At 42.0% G+C, this 21,845-nt stretch overlaps 2 protein-coding genes and 1 pseudogene across 2 annotated transcripts in view; all 3 read left to right on the top strand.

The window, feature by feature from the left end:
* The first annotated feature begins 668 nt into the window (after nt 1-668).
* KRT20 (keratin 20) lies at nt 669-8,078 on the top strand. Its single transcript, XM_019817854.3, has 8 exons — nt 669-1,239; nt 2,846-2,928; nt 4,219-4,375; nt 4,653-4,814; nt 4,941-5,066; nt 5,997-6,217; nt 7,005-7,054; nt 7,581-8,078. Exons 1-8 carry the CDS (start codon nt 835-837, stop codon nt 7,676-7,678), a joined length of 1,302 nt encoding a protein of 433 aa, XP_019673413.2. The 5' UTR covers nt 669-834; the 3' UTR covers nt 7,679-8,078.
* Nucleotides 8,079-14,505: 6,427 nt separating this feature from the next.
* KRT10 (keratin 10) overlaps nt 14,506-21,845 on the top strand; it is a 63,261-nt gene continuing 55,921 nt past the window's right edge. Inside the window, exons 1-8 of the mRNA XM_045044175.1 lie at nt 14,506-14,772; nt 15,156-15,238; nt 16,217-16,373; nt 17,490-17,651; nt 17,750-17,875; nt 18,017-18,237; nt 18,901-18,971; nt 19,498-19,568. Coding sequence (XP_044900110.1) covers nt 14,587-14,772; nt 15,156-15,238; nt 16,217-16,373; nt 17,490-17,651; nt 17,750-17,875; nt 18,017-18,237; nt 18,901-18,971; nt 19,498-19,568 — 1,077 coding nt within the window. The 5' untranslated portion in view covers nt 14,506-14,586. The remainder of the gene's footprint in view (nt 14,773-15,155; nt 15,239-16,216; nt 16,374-17,489; nt 17,652-17,749; nt 17,876-18,016; nt 18,238-18,900; nt 18,972-19,497; nt 19,569-21,845) is intronic.
* On the top strand, nt 20,387-20,545 carry LOC111557943 (annotated as a pseudogene).

The following is a 21,845-nucleotide window of genomic DNA, read 5'->3' as shown; positions in this document are numbered from 1 at the left end:
CACACTGAAATATTATTCAGTCACGAAAAAGAAGGGAACCCTGCAACAACATAGATGGACCCTGGGGGCATTATGTTAAGTGAAATAAGCCAGACAGAGAGGACAAATATTATACGTGGAATCCTAAGGACAGAAAAAAAAGTCGAGCTCATAGAAACAGGGGCTGCCAGGTCCTGGGGGGTTGGGAAAATAGGGAGAGGTAAAAGAATACAAACGTTCAGCTTTTAGATGAATAAGGTCTGAGGATCTAATGCAAAATACGGTGACCATAGTTGATAACACTGTACTGTATACTTGGAATTTATGAAAAAGAAGAACTTAAATGCTCTCACCAAAAAGAAAATGATAAATTAAAAAAGATTTTTAAAACATTGTTCTTTTAAACCATTGTTCTTTTAAACCAGTGTAGCTTACTATTATGTACCTATGTCTGTTTCTTTAGGTATCTAAATTATTCACAGGGTTTGCAAATATTCTTTATGTGTGTATTATGATTAAAAAAAAAATCTGCCAAGGCAGGTGCAAGGGCTAAAAGAATACATCTTCTGGTTTCCTGTCTCTGTTTAAAAAAAAGGAATCGCCCCTGAGAAAAGCCTCTAAGGAATGCCTCTAGGCGTAGTTTCTGGAATGAAATGGAACAGACTGCTGTACAAAGAGAAAAAGAAAACACACAGCAAGGCAAGGTGGACAGCGGTGTGAGTCCTGCGGTGAGGTGTCAGCAGAGGAGGTGTTCCTTTCCTACGAACTGTATAAAAGGTCAGCTCATCCACCACCCAGAGGCAGATTCTGCTCCAGCCATCCTGAAGCTTCAGGTGCTCCCTCCTACCATCTCCAATGGAATTCACCGGCAGAAGCTTCCACAGAAGCCTGAGTTCCTCCTTGCAAGGCCCTGCACTCAGCATGAGAGGTTCCACGTATGGGAAGGGAGGCATGCAGCACTTTGGGGCGGCACCCAGCGTCTACGGGGGGGCTGGAGGCCAGGGCATCCGCATCTCGACCTCCAGACCCATGGTGGGCTATGGGAGTGATCTCACCAGAGGAGACGTGTTTGCTGGCAATGATAAGATGACCATGCAGAACCTAAACGACCGCCTAGCAAGCTACCTGGAGAAAGTACACTCCCTGGAGCAGTCCAACTCCAAACTCGAACTGCTGATCAAGCAGTGGTATGAAACAAACACACCCGGCATCAGGGACGACAGTGCATATTACCAACAAATAAAAGAGCTGCAAAACCAGGTAAGGGATGATGCCTTTGTTTTCCACTCTACTGCTGAGCTGCACGGTATAGCAAGGGGGCATCTATGTTAGGTGGGTGCAAATAGATGTCAGAAAGCAAATTAGGCTGAAATGCTATATCTATAAAAATGGTGAATTCCATAATCTACCCTTAGTGGTTGAATAGCTGACTACATAACTGGATGACTGTAAATCATACTTTGTTAACTTTTTACAACATAGTTACATGGAAAATATGAAAATGTTACCCTACAGTCTTGTAATCTGTATTTTTGTCACAGTTTACCAGGACACAGCTAAGTGGATAGTAAAAAGTTTTTCTAAGAAGAGCTAAAATTTTTATGTGATGATATATCTTTTTTTCACCCAGTTCCCATTAACTTGTGAATTCCCAGTCAATGCAGAGATGCTCCTCCTTTAATTTATGTAAATTTGTAATATTAGTTATTAAGACACCATATGAAAAATTTCAATGATGAAGTGACCCAGGGTGGAAATAAGGGGAAGGGATGTAGGTATTCGTGAGGTCCAGATTTTTCAATGCCCTGTTTAATAATCCCATCATCAGTTCAGAAGCCGCTTCTACAGCAATAAGATGTTCTATTGCCCCCAACTCAAATTTGTTGCAATTATATCACAGCCTACTCCCACATTATCGGAGAAAGGTGGAGTTCTATTTATCAACTGTGTGTAATAAAGGGAGTGAACTTTGCTCCAAAGTGAAGGGCACTTATGACACGAGCACTTGCTCTGCTTTAAAATTCGTATCTAATCGAGGAAAGAATCCCTTTCATTTTCATTCCTATTTTAACATTCATATTCCTTTATAGCAAAGGCCACCTCCTTGGTGGCCTCAGTATACACAGAAAGGCAGCTGGATCTGCTGAAAGACACAGACCATTGTAACATCTTCTACAAGCAGCCTGGACCCATATATATCTTAGGGAACGCACCCATTCGGGAACCCCTTTTTTAAGATTGAGGGCTTATCCATCCTGACAGCTTCAGTGCCCAACACAACTCTCACATAGCAAAGTGTCCATTCATTCAGCCAATAGTTGGTAGATACTAAGTGCTGGACACCATGCTGAGCATTGGGGAATATGGAAACATAATGTGATTCGGAGGAACAGACACAAAGGCTTAATCCACACAGAGGGATAGATGTTAGCAAGGAGGGCCCTATAGGGCAGTGAGAACACAGGCAATTCATCCAGTTCTGCCTTGAAGAAATCACTGAGACTTCCTTGAGGCAAGGATGTAGAAGGTGAGACATGGAGGAGAAGTTGTTCACCAAGTGAGAAAGGCTAACAGGAATATTCTCAGCAGGAACAACATCAAGGGGAAGGCACTCGATAAAGTTTGATGGTTTGAGTTGAATGAAATTCTTCCTTTCGTAAAACCATAAGAAAGCTCACCTAACCCTGGGACCAGAGTTGTATTTTATGACTCGATTACGTTAAATGCCCATATCATTGCCCTTCCTATTTTCATGGTTGAAAGGAACATCATCTTTGATAGAATAGTGGTTGTATCTGAAGATAAACTTGATCATTTGAAACTTTTTTCCAGTTGAAAATGTCATTCTTTCTCATGTATTTTCCAGATTAAAAGTGTACAACTGCAAAATTTTCACTGTGTCCTGCAAATTGATAATGCCAAACTAGCTGCTGAGGACCTCAGGCTGAAGTAGGTTCTAGCACCATGGTAAAACTTCCTGGAAAAGGATTCCTTTTAGCTGTGCCTAATGACATTCAGCTTTCCACATTCTTGTTGGTAAAGGAGCTACCTTAAGTAATTTCAGGATCTGGGAGTTTGAAGGGTGGTGGAAGTTATCTGGTCCGGCCCAGCACTCAGGGCTAGACTTCCCTCTCCCACATTCTTAGTATTTTTCACTGGTTAGCTCTAGTCGCTAGAACATTCTTTTTTAGTAACCCTTCATCTACCTTTTCACCCACTGAACCTAATTCTGCCCTTTGGAGTGACACCAAAGCAATTTACAACTCCCCTTCTGCACAGGTGCGCTTCTCTTATCCGAAGCAAGACATTTGTCTATGCTCAGTGATTCCCCAAGTGAGTCATCCATGCTTCTTGGAGTGCCTGCAAATGTACAGCCCAAGTTCCAGGGGTGACCTTTGATGCTTCTGAGTCTGCTGGTGTTTTACAATAGGGTCTGCCCAACCAAATGAGTAGGACTATGATTAAAGCAGCTCAGATTGTGTTCACTCTCTTGCAGCCATATCACACTACATGTGATCAGAACTGTTCCTCATAAATGGCTCCTATACTAGGGCTTTCTCATCCTGAATGTGTACAATGCATTGGTACTAAAAACTCCTTTGTGGCTTAAAAGGGTAGCATTTTAATGTTACAAAGGATCCAAAAGGAGGAAATGGGAAAGCAAATCTGAAGACTAAAGCAGTAAACGTTTGTTCATTCCAATTATACCAAGTCAATATCTGGGTGTTCCACTGCATTATCATTTTTTTTTTAAGTTTTGCTACTTTAATAAAAATGGAGTAGGTAAGATTTTGGAAGAGAATCATGAATTTTTAAGATAACTCACTTTGGATGCATCTGCTTACTAAGTAATAAAAATAATAAATTGATCACGTGCATTCATTAAGTAAATCTAACCATTATTTAATATCAATAATGAGAATCTTTTGCTGACACATTAATTAAAGCAAGTATTTTTTTTATTTCCTTAAAAATATATTCGAGAATTTAGGAACTTTTAAGAGTTATTTCGGATTGCTTTTTTTACCAGTCACTCCAAATTACAGAGATTATATTATGGAGCAAATTATCTGATTCCTGGGTTCCCATGAACATTTTTGATATGTATAAAGAAGGATACAATGTATTGAAATTGATCTCCTCACATACCACGTAAAAATATCTCATTATATTAGGACTATCTCTTCTATAATGGCTTCTGCAGGACTCAATTATCTCTGCATACCAATTAATTCACAGGTATGAGGCTGAGAGGGAGACGCGCCTGACAGTGGAAAGTGATATCCAAGGCCTGAATAAGGTCTCGGCTGATCTATCCCTAAGTAGAACAGACTTGGAGATTCAAATTAAAGAACTGACTAAAGACCTGGATCTCCTCAAAAAAGAACATCAGGAGGTGAGGCCATGCTCAGAAGCAGTGTTGGGAATGATAGAAATGGCTCTAATAACGATAATAAGGAGGGGGGAGTTGGTAAGAAGATGACAACAATAAGGGTATGAGCTGTCAGGGTTCAATGACTTAGAGCAGTACCCGCACTACAATAAGCCCTACCTAAATTATTTTCTTTCTTTTTTACTCATTCCCCATGAAAGAAGCCATAAGACTTACTCTTTCTGCCCAGCCTCATCTGAGAATGTGCTTCAGACTATAATTAGGATTTTCACTCTTGTAGGAAGTAGACAGCCTACGCAGACATTTGGGCGATACTGTATGTGTAGAAGTGGATGCTGCTCCAGGCCTGGAGCTTGGCACCGTCATGAATGAATTGAGGCAGAAGTACGAAACAATAGTCCAGGAGAACCTTCAGAAGGCCAAGGAACAGTTTGAGACACAGGTAATAGCATAATTCCAAAGGGTAAGCAACTATGTAGAAGCTGTCCTTCAAAAAAAAGATAACTCATGTTCTTTCTTTTCTCTCTCTCCTTACTCACTTTTTTTTTTTCCATTTTTGGAACTTTAGACTCAACTTCTGCAGCAACAAGTCACAGGGAGCACTCAAGAGATCAAAGACAATGAGGCTCAAGTAAAGGAGCTGAGACACACCTACCGGAACCTAGAGATCGAACTCCAGTCCCACCTCAGTATGGTAAAGCACATCTAACTTCACACTCTCAATGTAGTGTATGCTTACTAAGTGCCTGTGTGAGGAACTCTGGGGATGCAGAAAACTCTAGGAAATAACCCCTCACCCTTGCAGGGCTGGCAGGGGAAACAGGCCAAACCACCGATTATAATTAAAACACAGAAAGAAATCAAGGACAAGGGCAATGTACTGCAAGGATGCAGAGGGGCAAGTAGACCTGGAAGAAGACCTGGAGGTCTACCTGAGTAGACATCACAGAGAAAGTGGCCTTTAAACTAGATCTTAAAATGTGAGATGAATGTGTAGTTGAACAATAGGGGTAAAGACATTTCAGGCTAAGCAAATCAGTCAGCTCCTGTCATGGTGTCTTACAGTAACAACACTACCCCATCATGGGTTGGCTGCAGCTCTGCTCCATGGCATTTCCACTGTGGGGGTAAGGCTAAAGGAGGTGACCCTAGCCAGGGCATGCCAGTGTTGTTGCAGAAAGAAAAAAGCAATGGCCAGACCATGTGATAGCTCCTAAAGCTTCTCAGAAAAGGCATTTGTCAGCTTCACCTGCATTGCATTAGCCAAAGAAAGTCGCATGACCAAGCCTCCTGTCAACAGGGATGAGGAAACCTTATCCTCCACTTGGAGGGATCACAGGGAGATCACAATCACAGGGAGAGGAGGCAAACGTTGAGAACAATAATACAACATACCACAGTGAGACAACAGTGAGCGCAAGGCTAAAAACGAACAAAAGACTCCAGGAACTGGGGACCCTAGCAGCTGGCTGAGGTCGCCTAGATGGAAAGAGGGGGAAACAAAGCTAGAAATAAGAGTCATGCCCACAATGACTAGCAGTGGAAGTCCTCCTCAAATGAAATTAAATTGAGCCACCTCTTAAGTTTTCAACTAAGAAACATCCACTTTTTCTTGTGCTCATAGAAAGAATCTTTGGAGCGTACATTAGAGGAGACCAGAGCTCGTTATGGTAGTCAATTGGCCACCATCCAGGCACTGCTGAACTCCATAGAAGCCCAAATGACACAGATTTGGAGTGATACAGAACGCCAGAACAAGGAGTACAATATCCTCCTTGACATAAAGACCCGGCTTGAGCAGGAAATTGCTACTTACCGCCGCCTTCTGGAAGGAGAAGATGTCATGTAAGGCTCTTAGAATCAAGGGATACGTGCCAGTGTCTACATGCTGTGCTATTTTAATGTCTACATATTACACTGTCACTCATTCCCCAGCACCAATGCAATCCCTAGCACAAAAGCAATTACACATGCGCCACCAACAACAAAACAAAAATATACCAAAAGTACACCCATCCTCCAAATACCAAGTATGTGTAGGACTGACTTAGAAGATGGTTCTACAGTAGATGATACAGATTATGCTTTGCTAATTTTTATGATTAATACATGATTGAATAACTTTTAACAACAATAACTTTTAAAAATCCTCATTGAGAGGTCATGAAATGAACAACAGAGTTTGAGACCAGTTTGAGAATCATCAGTATTGCCATAGCAACTGTCTTCAACTACCACACCCAAGAAACTCAGTAAGAGAACATAAGATTTAAACTTCCACTGTAATTTTGTTATTTTTATTACAAAAACTTCTAGCACAGGGTAAACAGGTGAGTTTTGGAGCTATCTATCTATCTATCTATCTGTATATATATATAGAGATAGATACAGATAGATAGATATCTGTATATATATAGATAGATAGATATATAGATAGATAGAGATATAGAGATATCTGTATAGAGAGAGAGAGAGAGAGAGAGAGAGATGGTAAAGGGGGGAATGCAAACACAGCATTAAAACACACATCATGCAGACTTTATTTTGAAACAAAAAAGGCAGGACAGTGCTTCATTTTCAAAATGGTGATAACACCTTTTCCTGTCTCTTTTTCTTTTCTTAAAAAATACAGACAGACAAACACAACTATAGAGCATCTGCCGAGCACCCTGGAGGAGAAAGGTAAGTGTTCTAATTTCACACATTTCCTGTAAGACTGAATTCTCACTCAGCAGCTTACCACTTATTAAATGCCACTGGTGAAGAGTAAAGAGATCGGTTTTCAAGTCAGCAGATATTACCCTAGGGATTCTAAAAATCAGGCACGTTATATAAAGAAACCCCCAACATGGGAAGTTTGTCATACTCCCACAACAGGGTAGTTTTCTCGGCCCATGCTATTACCGTTCTGAGACATCCTGGAATCATGAAAGGGAAAAAAAATAAGATGAAAAAGTACATTTGGCTTAATTCGATATTGTATCTTTCTCTTTGGGGGTGGGGAGAGAAGAAAACTTGTGAATTTGGAGACAGTGACACATTTTCGGCATTTATTTATAAATCTGACAAGATTATTTAAGAAAAAGAATGGGTTTCTTTTCTTTTTAGGAAAAAATACATGTAAAATCATGATGATTTAGAACTGAATATTATAAGTCAGCAGAGGCATGTTCCTGAATTAACATTTTATACTTAAATCTAAATTCAGATGTGAAGAGAAAAAGGAAGATTAAGACGATTGTGGAAGAAGTGGTGGACGGCAAGGTTGTGTCGTGTGAAACCAAAGAGATGGAAGAAGATGTGTAAACAGTTGTCGGGAGATGCTGCTGAGGGTTTGAAAGACATGTAGACATACTTTTTGCTCCCTACAAGAAAGTGGCCATCAGAAAGCACTATTAAAAATTTGTAGTGATCAGAAGCGGGGTAAAGCCCATTTATCAGTCTCTATAACTGAATATAGATGTTTTATTCAGAGGAGTTGCAAACTGCCTACAAAAATAAAACCTAGTGAGCACTAGGACATTTAAAACCTCATTGCCACCATCTTTACCATGAAACACATTGGGTATAAGCTATAGACCACCTAATATCAATTTGTTAACGTTCCTGAAAATTATAGCACATTTGAATTATACTAAACTTTGCAGAGCAGAGGAGTCCCTGCAAATTGCAAATAAACCACTCTCTAATCTTTCCTGTTTCCGAATTACAAAATCTCCTTTCGGGGGCCTCTGGATTCTTAATTGAGCCAATTTCTTGGTTAATTTCATTGGATTTTTGATATTGGTATAATCCTGCTAGCTTTGAGTTACATCTGCTTTCTTTTCCATTGTCTTCATTGCCTTTTAAAATTCACCTCAGCTCAGGGCGCCTGGGTGGCACAAGTCAGTTAAGTGTCCGAATTCAGCTCAGGTCATCATCTCACGGTTCGTGAGTTTGAGCCCCAAATCGGGCTCTCTGCTGTCAGCACAGAGCCCGTTTCAGATCCTCTGTCTCCCTCTCTCTCTGCCCCTCCCCACTGCTTCTCTCTCTCTCTCTCTCTCTCTCTCTCTCTCTCTCTCTTTCTCTCTCACTCTCTCTCACACACACACACAAAATACATAAACTTAAAAAAAAAAAACTCAACTCAGCTCTTCGAATAATTTGAGAGTCAGACTCCGATTTCAAATGCTGAGCAGAATAAGAATGAAGCACATCAGGCTTGAAATGGGAATAGATTAGGGGCACAGGTGAATATCAGACTCTTGATTTCAGCTAATGTCACAATCCCAGGGTCCTAGGATCAAGCCCTTGAGCCCTGGGTTGGGCTCTGTGCTGAACCTAGAGCCTGCTTAAGATTCTCTTGTTCTAGGGGCGCCTGGGTGGCTCAGTTAGTTGGGCGTCCGACTTCGGCTCAGGTCATGATCTCACACTCCGTGAGTTCAGGCCCCGCATCAGGCTCTGTGCTAATAGCTTGGAGCCTGGAGCCTGCTTCGGATTCTGTGTCTCCCTCTCTCTCTGCTCCTCCCCTGCTCATGCTCTGTCTCAAAAATAAATAAAAACTTAAAAAAAAATTCTCCCTTCTCTATCTGTCTCTCTCCCTCTGCCCATCTCCTCCACTCCTGCTTTCTGTTTCTAAAATAAAAAACAAAAAAAAATTTTTTTTAAAGAAATGGGAATAGATTAAACACAAAATTAGTGAAAACCTTCTCAAGGCAGAATGCTTCTGCATAAATCATCAGGTGTTCTCTTTCTTTATGGGGTGAATGTATGTTATGAAATATTTCTCACTATTTTTTTAAATAATAGCCTTAATGAGATAAAATTCATACACCATAAAATTCATCCTCATAAAGTACACAATTCAGTGGTCTTCAGGATGTTCACAGGATTGTGCAACCATCATTACTGTCTAGTTTTAGGACATTTTCATCGTTCAGAAAAGAAACCCCAGAAGTGCCTGGTGGCACAGTTTATTAAGTGTCAGACTCTGCATTTTGGCTTAGGTCATGATCTCAGGGTCATGGGATCGAGCCCCTCAGCACAGAGCCTGCTTTGGATTCTCTCTCTCCCCTCTCTCTCTCTACCTCTCTCTCTCTCTCTGTGTCTCAAAATAAACATTAAACAAAAGAAAAGAAACCCCAGTAGGAGTCACCCCCCACTTCTCTTCCCCCCAGTTCTGGCAACCAAATCCACTTCTTCTATGGATTTGCTTACTCTGGACATTTCAAATAAATGGAATCATATAATTTGTTCTTTTGTACAGAAATGTTTGTAGCAGCATTATCCATAAGCCCAAAGTAGAAACAACTCAAATGTCCATCAACTGATCGATGGATAAACAAAATGCAGTAGGTCCCACAACAGAATATTATTTGGCAACTTATACACAGTGCAAAGAGATGAACCTTGAAAACACTATGCTGAGGGAAGTCAGACCCAAAAAGATACATACTGTATTCTCACCCATTTTGCATTTCAGTAAGCAGTAACTGCCTTGCAAATGTTTACAGGAAAAATCATTTTGCCCTCTCTCATCATATTCTAGTAAATGAATAGCTTGGATTTAAATTTTGATACATAAGTTTATAAGTAAACAGGATTTTGAGTGTGATTATATTGAAAATAATAATGTGATTTGCTTACAGATAATAGTATCTACCATTTATTGAGCACTTACTATGAGCTAAGCAGTATGCATGGCATTTTATATGCATTTCTCATTTAATCCTCACACTGACCCCATGAAATAGAAGTTATTAAGTTGAATCATATGATCTTGCCAATACGTGATCATTTTTTACCTTTAAAAAATAGCAATTTCATATGGGTTGGCCTTATTCTATTATCCCCATTTTATGAATGAGGATTATATATGAAGATATGAAATAAGTCTCCCAAAGTTACAGTTACCAAGTCATGGAGCAAGACTGAACCTCAGGACTGTTTGTCTGAAGTCATGATACCCTTCTAAGCAATTAATTACACAACAGTGAATTCTTTTTCTCCTACCAAAACACATTCCAAAATAGTCTGTAACTTTGACATGCAAATACTGAAACTGAGTCTGATTAGTAAAAACCCTACAGGAGGTGGGGATTGAAATTCACTAGGCATGACCATCATCAGTATGACAATTATTGCCTACGGCCCTAGGCAATAATGATACTTTGTTCAAAAGTTAGGATTACTACTAACTGAATTTCCTATCATAAAAATGAAAACTAATCCTTGCCTTTGGGTCAATCTCTAGTTTCTTCCAAACAATCTTTCGAAGAAAGCAGTGAAACCCTACATACATGTGGAACCAGATGGCTCTACCTCTGTTTCTTCCAGTAGTTACTGTGTGAAGGTGAAGTGTTAATCTCCGTATCTATACTTCTTATACCAGCTAGGACACGGAACAGCATGACCCTATTTCTGACAGGCATACAGATCCAGAGAAGATCTGTAGTCCCTAAATATGGGTCTCTTTATCACACATTGGAATTTCATGACTTCATACGAAACCATCAGTGCCGAAGTGGTCCCACCACACTGCGAGAGAAACCCCAGAGGGGAAGCTAGGATGGACTTGGGGGATTACACCTACTAAGAGCCTTATAACATCTAGAAAGAATGACATGGAATGACATAAAATCAAAACATGACCAGTGGACACCCTGCGCTCTCACCCTTACTGACTTGGGGACAGTCTCAAATAACAATTCCAACTTAAAGTATTAGCTAGTGCTTTTTATTTTTTAATTTCTCTTCAAACATTTGTTTTCTCTCCCCTAGACTCACTTCTAAGATTCGCTTCCCAGAAAAGGCAAGTATAGATACTTGAGCACAATTATTTTAAATTTACATATAGGCATTAGAGGTGGAAAGTATACATGTCAGCACAAAACCGGCTCCAAGTTCAAGAATTCAAGTTAATCATATTCCCATATCACGTGATGATATCACTAAGTTACAAGCCTGCACCTGGCACATTCCCTCCAGTCTGTAAGCAAGTAATAGCCTGTTTTCATTTCTATGGCAATCACAATGGACTCACCCTTGGTGGGGCAGGTTGGGGGGGGGAGCTGCTTGTAAGCAAAAATTAATGACCATAACATCAAGCTCCTGTGCAGGAAGTGCAAGTTGAACTAGTACTTTATATGATCTCTGACAATGCAGTTACATGTCAAAAGTATAACTAAAACTACATTTGCCCACGTGTTTGCAGGATTTCATGTGTGGTGTCATTCTTTTGGTCTCAGCCTATACAATGAGAAATGAAATTCAAGGAGAAAGCTTTTTTGAAAAGAAAAGAGTGAAAGCTCCAGGTTGATGTGCAGGGCAGAAACCCAGTCTCATGGCTGGCGGCTCTGAGTGACCCTCTGTCTTTTCTGTTTTCACCATAAGAAGCAGGGTTATGTTGTCTATAAAACGCACTGCAACCTGAATCCTGTCTTTGCCACCTCCTGGCTCTGTGGCCTTGAATAAGTCACTTGACGTCGTGACCCTCAGATTTCTCTCTTGTAAAATGGGACAAAAGTATCCAACTGAAGAGGTTGCCACAAAGGTTAAAAATAACGTCTGCAGTTTACCTGGCCCACTGTCTAGAACGTAGTAAGCCCACTATCACTATCAACGATTCAAACAAAGACAATCTCATTCAAAGTGCTTGTAATACAGATTAAAGGAACCTTTGGTAACAATCTCCATAGGAGGCTGAGGCCCCTGGTTATTTCCATTTAACACATTTCCATTTTCTCAAGAAATGAAACCAATGGATTATGGCCTCTCTCATCAAGCAGAGTCTGCATTTGATCACTGCATCTTTTCTATATTTATTGTAAGAATATGTAGTTTCTGCAAATGTCTTGCTTAAAACCCCTTTATTTGGAAATCCCACCGGCTTGCTCTTTGTGATGTGTATAGGAGGGGGGAAAATACATCTCTTCACATGTGTCGCTTCCATCGTAAGGTAAAAGGAAGTTGTAACTGGATTTCACCCTGGGTTCATCATTCTTGTCCCTGGGAAAGCAAAAAGAAGGGTCACACAGTCCTTCCATTTGCCAGAATTGACAATGAGTATTCCCAATAGAGGTCTGAAATGGGCTTCAGGCGTAAACCCTCCGCATTTGCCCCCGTATCACCAATGGGCACTGCTGGCTCTGGCTCAAGAGCTCAGTGGGTTAAGCGGCCGACCTCTGCTCAGGTCATGATCTCGCATTTTGTGGGTTCGAGCCCCACATTGGGCTCTGTGCTGGCAGCTCAGAGTCTAGAGCCTGCTTCGGATTCTGTGTCTCCCTCTCTCTCTGCCTGCCCCTCCCCTGCTCATGCTCTGTCTCTCTCTCTCAAAAATAAACATTAAAAATTAAAAAAAAAAAAGACTATTCATAGACTTAAAGAGCCTCACTTCGGGGTGCCTGGGTGGCTCAGTCTGTTGAGCGTCCGACTTCGGCTCAGGTCCGGCTTCGATCTCACGGTCTGTGGGTTCGAGCCCCGCGTCGGGCTCTGTGCTGACAGCTCAGAGCCTAGAGCCTGCTTCGGATTCTGTGTCTCCCTCTCTCTCTGCCCCTCCCCCACTCTCACTTTGTTTCACTCTGTCTCTCAAAAATAAATAAATGTAAAAAAAAAAAAAAAAAGAGCCTCACTTCCCAGGAAGCTAGAGTCAATATTTTCTGGATATTTGGAGGGGCAGAGGGCAGGGATTGAGGGTGTGAGCACTGATATAATTTTAATACACAAAAAATCAGTTGTATTTTGATACATTAGCAATGCTGGGGGTAGAGCAGTGAACAATCAGACAGTGAAATCAGGCTCCTGATTTCATAGAGTTTACTAACAAGGTAATTCTTATGTAAAGGGAAGGCTGTTGAGAATATTATAATATTCTACTCAAAACATAATATTTTTCAATGTTCAAATGTCCCCTTTCTGAATCAGAAAAAAAGAAACCATGCGACATCCTAATTCTAATCTGATGATTTAAAATCCTTGAGAATTCAAGGGCACCTGGGTGGCTCAGTTGGTTAAGTGCCCAGCTTCGGCTCGGGTCATGATCTCACTGTTCATGAGTTCAAGTCCCACATGGGGCTCTGTGCTGACAGCTGAGAGCCTGGAGCCTGCTTCAGATTCTGCATCTCCCTCTCTCTCTCCCTCTCTCTGCTCCTTGCTCTCTCTCTCTCTCAGAAATTAAACATTAAAAAAATTAAGAAAAAAATCCTTGAGAATTCAAATTCCTGTATGAATCTGGAAAATGCATTTATTCCCCCACCTCTCACCAGTGTGTTTCACAACTGCTTCTGAATCTATATTCCACTAGGAGATAGACTAGATCATGACTGTATGGTTTACATTTAGTTTTCCAAAGGAAACAAGTCAGAAATATGAGTGAAGAACTTTAAGAAGCTCAAGGCTGAGGACGACGTACGATTAGTTTATCCATTTGACAATCACTCATTGCCTTCCCACTGTGCCTAAGACACCGGGCAGTGCTGAGAATACAAGCAATAGAATATGTTGGAAGAGAAAAATTCCTTCTGACAACCTATCTCTACTCCACCCAGATTTCTTTTTTGTATAACAAATATATAATGGGCACAATTATTCAATTAGTTCTATACCGATAAGTTTTCAGTATGTATAAATCATGCATTTGTTGAGCTGGTCAAAAAAGGGGGAAGCACAACATTTTGAATGAAGAGAGTGAACTTTTCAACTGTAACACCCATTTCATGACCTATAAAAGGCCAACCTTTCTGCCTTGCTGACACTGCTTTCTCTCAGGTTGTAGCCCCCTTCCCCGGGCTGCGGATCTCTCCAGCAGCACCATGTCCCTCTCAGTGCGCACCTCTGGGCTCTCCCGGCGGCCATCTTCCCAGAGTGGGACATCGGGCAGAGCCAGGGGCACGTCCGCTTCCATCGTTGGAAGTGGCTATGGGGGGAGCACCTTTGGCTTTGGAGACAGCTATGGGGGAGGCTTTTCTTCTGCTTCCATGTTTGGTTCTAGTTCTGGCTTTGGTGGCGGCTCTGGAATTTCCTTTGCAGGAGGACTGGGCAGTGCTTATGGGGGAGCCCTGGGAGGTGGTTCTGGAGCCCTGGGAGGTGGCTTTGGAAGCCTAGGAAGTGGCTTTGGAGGCCTGGGAGGTGGCTTTGGAGGCCTGGGAATTGGATTTGGAGGAAGCCCCGGAGGTGGCCCTGGAGGCATTCTCTCTGGCAATGATGGAGGCCTTCTTTCTGGATCAGAAAAGGAAACCATGCAAAATCTTAATGACAGATTGGCCTCCTACCTGGATAAGGTTCGAGCTCTAGAAGAGGCTAATACTGAGCTAGAAAACAAAATTCGAGAATGGTATGAGACACGAGGATCTGGGACTGGAGACCCCGGGTCGCAGAGTGATTACAGTAAATATTATCCATTGATCGAAGACCTCAGGAATAAGGTAACAATATGGTTTTTGAAGGGGCTTTGGGAATTCCTTTTGATGCTTCTTTTTTACTATTACAATATTTTACAGTGATAAGACATGTAAAACTTAAGGTTTTTCAATTTGACTGTATTAGGAGCAATTTTTCAACTCAGGATATTTAGTTTCATTTTATCATTTATTATAAAGTGATTGTACTTCTGCTACCTTTTCTGCAAAAACATGTTTCTTGATTTTTAAATAAAATGTTATAAATGTTTTCTTTTAAAAAGTTAAATTGCCTTAAACTCGTAATGAAATCGCATGTTAAATCACCTAAAAATTTTCTGTCAAAAATATACCTGCATAATACTAGTATTTTCCATCCTCATTTTGTGTGTCTCCCCCTCTTTGGCCAGATCATTTCTGCCACCATTGGAAATGCCCAGCTCATCCTGCAGATTGATAACGCGAGACTGGCTGCCGAAGACTTCAGAATGAAGTGAGTAGAACAAAAGAAAGACTGATGAGAATTGACAGGTCTCATTATTTCTTCTTAGTCCCTATTTTCCTGCCTTCGTTGATGGCAAACATTCTACCCCTCTGCAGTTCACGTGCTCTGCGCATTTGTTGTTTTGGTAAATGCACATTGGGCATTCTAGGAAGTAATCAGATTCGGACACAATTCACCTCACACATCCTTAATTATAAGGTGCTTTAGCCTAGGGCTATGATCACCATGCTGGTAATTTGCTGTTGGCTCATAACACGGATATGATATTACCACCGATGTCCCAAACCTCGATCTCCCATGCATCAAAATGAATTCATAATGTTTTTGCCCAGAAGTTAAGTGAAATTGTCTTTTGCCGGATGACACATACCACTAAAATATTAACCACACACCTATTTTGATACTCCCTCCTCCTTTCCCGTACTCCACCCTCCCAGACCTGAGGAAGAAACACTAATGCTCATCCTGCTCCACAAAATCCCCACACAGGATGTGGCAGTGCTGATGATCCTGAACCTCTGAAGTCTTGGTAAAAGCTATTAAGGAAGTAGCAGTGTTTTAAATTAAATCATGAATAAAAGTTAAGCAAAAAGACTATTATTTTATTTTCAACTGCTTTTAGGATGCCATCAGAAACCCCACCTGGAGAGGGGCTACTACTGTCTATAGCCGGGGTGGCCAGCCAAAGGGGAAACTGTTCCCTGGGACACAGTGCTACTGAGGGTCATTGCTGGCGGAAAAGTCTCACCTCACAATTTTTTCACTTCTCTCCAACTGAGCAGTGAACTACCATGAAAAAAAGGAAGGGAAAATCTTAAAAAGGAAAAAGAGCATCACACGTCATACGTCACGATGCTGCCACTTTTAAATAATCACAAGGGGCACAAGACAGCCCTGAAATGATGGCAGGGGCCTTATTCAAATGGGTGTGTGGACTCCAGGAACTGTTTTGCACTTGGTTTTCAGGTATGAGAACGAGCTGGCCCTGCGGGTGAGTGTGGAGGCCGACACCAACGGCCTGCGCAGGGTGCTGGACGAGCTGACCCTGGCCAGGGCCGACCTGGAGATGCAGATCGAGAACCTCAGGGAGGAGTTGGCCTACCTGAAGAAGAATCATGAAGAGGTCAGCTGAAAAGGCAGCTTTCTAAGCTGTTTTTTTTTCTCCCGAATTCACAAATTACAATTTCAAATTTACAAACCTACAGTTAGACCCAATATGGATGATATATCATGTCCTTGTTAAATTGGCCCTTGGCTTTGAATTTCTGGATGTGTGTATGTATGGTGGTGGGATTGGTGGTGGTTTCAGTGAAGGTTTAACGGATTAGAGGTACTTTCTGATGCTGTCATTTGCATCACTAGGTAAGAACAATCAGAATGTTAATTGTCCTGATTTAGTGATTTAAAAAAAATATATAGTACTTTTCAAGTTCAAAAACAAAAGTCTACAAACAATACATAATGTTTTATATGTTAGAAAAACAGGTTATGCCCAGTGTAAAACTCCCATGGTACTCTGGTGTGCCACTATATCAAAAGCTGGTGTATAAAACAGACATTAATCATGACCCTGGCAATGGGTTTCTAAATAACTTTCTACTGGAAATCAATGACTGTGGTACAGTGCGCAACCGTTGTACTCTCTGCAGCCCCCCTCTGGCAGCTGTGGTTGAAACCCCACTATACCTTTCCCACCAGGCCCTCCCTTCTTCTTGGTAAAGGCCCTGGAACCCCAAGAGGCAGGGCCAACTCATCCATTTTCTATGGTAGGCACAGCCCCTAGGGCCTATGGTAAGTTTAGGGACCCAAGAAAATGTCTTAAGTTCTTTTATTTTTTTTTTTAATTTTTTTTTCAACATTTATTTATTTTTGGGACAGAGAGAGACAGAGCATGAACGGGGGAGGGGCAGAGAGAGAGGGAGACACAGAATCGGAAACAGGCTCCAGGCTCTGAGCCATCAGCCCAGAGCCTGACGCGGGTCTTGAACTCACGGACCGTGAGATCGTGACCTGGCTGAAGTCGGACGCTTAACCGACTGCGCCACCCAGGCGCCCCTTAAGTTCTTTTAAAATAGAAGAAAAATACGAATTTTTAGGTTAAAAAAAGTTTAATTTTTGTATTATGCAGTACAGCAACACGGTTATGAAATAAAACATTTAGTGTCTTTTGTGTTGGAAGAGACCCACGAAAGTCACAACGGGCCTCTGTGACCCTCTTTTTCTCACTCTCTGTGCCCAGGAGCTCCAAACCTTCCTGGCAGGCGGCCCGGGGCAGGTCAGCGTGGAAATGGACGCTGCTCCGGGGCTGGACCTCACCAGGCTCCTCAACGACATGAGGGCGCAGTACGAAGCCATCGCTGAGCAGAATCGTAAGGACGCGGAGGCCTGGTTCGTTGAAAAGGTACCACGAACAGAAACAAAAGGCTTTGACCCATTTGCAGGAAAGAGGCGCGGGAACAGCGCCCGCTCACGTCCCTTCACCCCTGTTTGCCTCGGCAGAGCGGGGAGCTAAGGAAGGAGATCAGCATCAACACGGAGCAGCTTCAGTCCAGCAAGAGCGAGGTCACCGACCTGAGGCGCGCAGTTCAAAACCTGGAGATCGAGCTCCAGTCCCAGCTGGCCACGGTAGGGCGTGCCCGCGCAGTATCTTTTCATGACTTCCAAAGAAAACGTGCCATCCACATTAGGAAGGCCACCGGCGGGCCGCCTTCCTCACTTCAGTCCCCTCCACCGTTCTGTCTGTGCCATTTCCCTCCCACCGTGCAGAAGAAATCCCTGGAGGACTCGCTGGCGGAAGTGGAGGGCGACTACTGCGGCCAGCTGTCGCAGGTGCAGCAGCTCATCGGCAGCCTGGAGGAGCAGCTGCTCCAGGTGCGCGCCGACGCCGAGCGCCAGAACGCCGACCACCAGCGGCTGCTGAACGCCAAGGCCCGCCTGGAGCTGGAGATCGAGACCTACCGCCGCCTGCTGGACGGCGAGGCCCAAGGGTGAATAGACAGGTTGAAATGGGTTGGAAATGAGTTTAGTGGCTGACCAACAGCGGCCACCTGCTGCGCTCTGGGCAACAGAAGGCAGGGTTCTCTGGTTGATGGAAATTAACCACATCTCCTAATGACATGCCTTGGATTTGGTAAATGTCCTACACTTTGCAAAGTGCTGTCACCCGCTATCTTGAATTTTATAAAATGCTGGGATGAATAATGGCACCACAGACAAGAGGCATACTGCAAAGGAGCACTAGAAAAGTCACCCATTAGAGACCTGGTATCAATGCCCCAATGCTAAGAATGACACATCAAATAACAGCCACCTGAGTCACCTCACAACCAACTGCAGCGAACTTTCCAAAAGGGAGCAGCAGCCTGGAATAGTAGGAAGAGCCCAGGGCTGTAAATCAGGAAATCTGACTTCTGAGAGCAGATCTTCCATTAACTGCCAGTTTGCTTCACTTTGAGAGCCCATTTTAGGCACGGTTTGAAAATAAAGGTCCATGCACTAAGTGATTCCTCTCAGGGTGCAACATTCAATCATTGTTCATCAAGAAATTTAGAAAACTAGTTTTATGCACATTTTTAGCTTAAACAGCAAACTCTATTTCTCCTCCTCCCAGAAAGCATCATGTGATACCATCTCCCTTGTTTTCTTTACAGCGACGGTTTTGATGAAAGTTTATATGTGACAGACTCCAAATCTCAAACACAGTCGATCGATTCCTCTAAAGGTATGCAGATTCCCTAAGAATCACTTAGAGTAAGTCAGAATCACACTTATTAATGACTAAAACTATAAGATCTCATTAAATATTGCAGTTAATAATATTAATTATTATTAATTATTATTATTAATTAATAACATTAATAATTTAAAGTATATTTGCATTTCTGAGCCAAGGAAAAATATTTATGCATTCCTGCAGAAAAATACACAGTCTGTACTATATAAAACTTTTGGCAAGCCCAGGAAGGGAAAAATCTACTCTACAAAGAGGTATTATGAGCATCATAACCACTTTTTAAATGTTTAAAAAGAAAAGTATTTTCATTTGTGCATAAGACAATACAGAATACATTTCATTTTCACTGAATAACATGCATTGTTTTAGAATGCAAAAGTCATTTTCACAAGTTTAAATTTAATGGATTGTATCTGCCACTATCTCACTTAAAGCTTAAGTCAAACAACAATCAATTTTGGATGAATATGTGAAACACTAACTTTCGCCCCCTTCATTCTATTTTTATCTTTAGATCCAACCAAATCCCGGAAAATCAAGACAATTGTGCAGGAAGTGGTGAATGGTGAAGTGGTCTCATCTCAAGTTCAGGAAGAACTAATATAAAATTTCATTAGATCTTCCCCAAGATTGATTCCTTAGGAACAGTAAATTTACAAGCAGAAATTATCCCTTTCAGAGTAAGATATTAGTTCAATTCTACTTCTGTCTGTTTCATTTTCCTTGGATTCCCTATTCACTATGAGTCCTTTTTGCTCTTCAATTACAAATCACTATGGCCACGTTGGTCTTTATAACAAACCAAAATTGCCTTACATCTTTCTGGACCTGCAGTAGTCTTTTAATAAACTTTCTTCTGGTGACCAGGAACATGTTTTAATCACAGGATTCTGATCAAGTAGTATGGTTTTAATAAATAAAAGATGAATGGTAATAATGTGAAATGTGTACCTTCTCTATTCCAACAATAATGTCAAGAGCATAGAGAGAGGTTTGTAAAATACTAATAGTAAAGTAGATAAACACTGAGATGAAGATGGCAAGGTTGGAGATTAAGTTAAGAAGATTCTTTTAGAGAGGTGCCTGGATGGCTCAGTCAGTTAAGCATCCAACTTCAGCTCAGATCATGAGCTCACAGTTGGTGGGTTCAAGCCCCATATCGGGCTCTGTGCTGACAGTGCAGAGCCTGCTTGGGATTCTCCCTCTGCCTCTCTCGGCCCCTCCCCTACTTGTGCTCTCACTCTAAATACATACATACATACGTACAGATTCTTGGTGCAGCGCCAGCCTGGGATTCTTGCTTTCTGCCCCTGCCCCATTCACATGCACCCACATGCGTGTTCTCTTTCTCTCAAAATAAATGCACTTTAAAAAAAAGATTCTTTTAGAAGTTCTGTCCTTTTATCGCTTCTCGGCCTTTTGGCTAAGATCAAGTGTAGAAGTTCTGTCCTTTTTACATCAGCCAATCAAGGTTACAGCAAAATTACATTACCCATGATGGGGGAGAACAGTTGTCCTATTCTTTTTCTGGACCTTCTTTCATTCAGTCAAGAAACACTTACAGAACCCTTACAGTGTACAAGACTGGAGACTCAAAGGTGAATACAATAAGATCTTTGCCTGGATGAGCTCACAATCGAGGGCAGAGATACACCTCTACCAGAAATGGTGATACAGAGAGATAAGGCAGATAGAAGTTCAAAGGACACATGGACGAAGAAGTGAACAGTTTGTCAGGGGGCAACTAATTGCTTCATACAGAAATCAACCAGGCAGAGAAGGGGAAAAGGAAACAGAGGAAACACATGTGAAAGAACACGAGGGTGTAAACAAACATTGCTTTGACGTCCCTTCTCCTATCTGGCGCCATTGAGGCCGAGGGTGGGGTTTTCATTGGGGTGGATCAGACCCATGAGTCAATAACAGGTGTCATGTTCTGGGTTGTGGCAGCAGGTGGCCAAAGTTTAAGCCTGAGTAGATGGGGGTTCAATCTGGGTTGCCAAATTCAAAACCCTAAAAGGGAAATAAGAGCAGGACTTAACGATTAAGAGCCTGGGCTCTGAAGCCAGACTGGGTTCAAATCCCGGCTCTGCCACTTCATAGTAAGTAACCTAATCCCTGTGTGCCTTAGTTTCCCCATCCATCATTGAAGTGGGTGGGTTTTGTGGAGATGAAATGAGGTAACATACATAAAACACTAGAAGCAGTCCCTGGCACCTAACAAGTACTCAATACATGCACTCTATTATTATTTAGTGTATGGAACCCACATGGGGCACAGCAACCAGGGGAACTGATGAACAAGGAGTGTCATGGGGAGCAGAAGGGAGAGGCAGGAGTCACGCAAGCCTGGAGGAATTCTAGCCCTGAGTGCAAAAACCCACGGAAGGTTATTATGCCATTATAGCTGACCTGCTTCAGCATGCAGCTTTCTGAAGTCACACTCCTTTTAATATTTGCTAGTGGTTTCCAGTGCTCCATTTATCTCCATATTATGCATAGCAATTCCACTCTCGGCCTAGCCCTCACCCACCACAACACATCCTGGGAGAACTTTACCTTTTAGACTCAAAGAAATGATCAAAGTCTTTTCCTGAACAAGGTCCACAGCTTCCAAGTAATAGATGATATCCCTTTTCTGGTACACGACAGAGGCTGCAAATAGTACTACTCTTTCAAATAACATCTGTTTTCCTTATAACTACATCTGCACTGTGTGAGACTCAAAGGAGAAAGGAGTTTTGCACAAGGATAAACCCAGTGGGCTGTTCCTAGCTACCATCTTAGTTTTTCAGCACTCCTTTCCTTTCAAAGCATTTTCTCCTCTGGGCTCCCATGGACAATACCTCACTTGCCATTTTT

This window comes from Felis catus, chromosome E1 (genome assembly GCF_018350175.1).
Source record: "Felis catus isolate Fca126 chromosome E1, F.catus_Fca126_mat1.0, whole genome shotgun sequence".
Taxonomy (NCBI): Eukaryota; Metazoa; Chordata; class Mammalia; order Carnivora; family Felidae; genus Felis; species Felis catus.
This window is presented reverse-complemented; position numbering and strand designations above follow the sequence as displayed.

What these genes read in the sequence shown, in the direction of transcription:
- KRT20 (XM_019817854.3), top strand. Translation starts at nt 835, where the DNA reads ATGGAATTCACCGGCAGAAGCTTCCACAGAAGCCTGAGTTCCTCCTTG. An exon ending in GCTGAGGACCTCAGGCTGAA is followed by an intron (nt 2,929 to 4,218) that starts GTAGGTTCTAGC and finishes ATTAATTCACAG; the next exon opens with GTATGAGGCTGAGAGGGAGA. An exon ending in GAGCACCCTGGAGGAGAAAG is followed by an intron (nt 7,055 to 7,580) that starts GTAAGTGTTCTA and finishes ATCTAAATTCAG; the next exon opens with ATGTGAAGAGAAAAAGGAAG.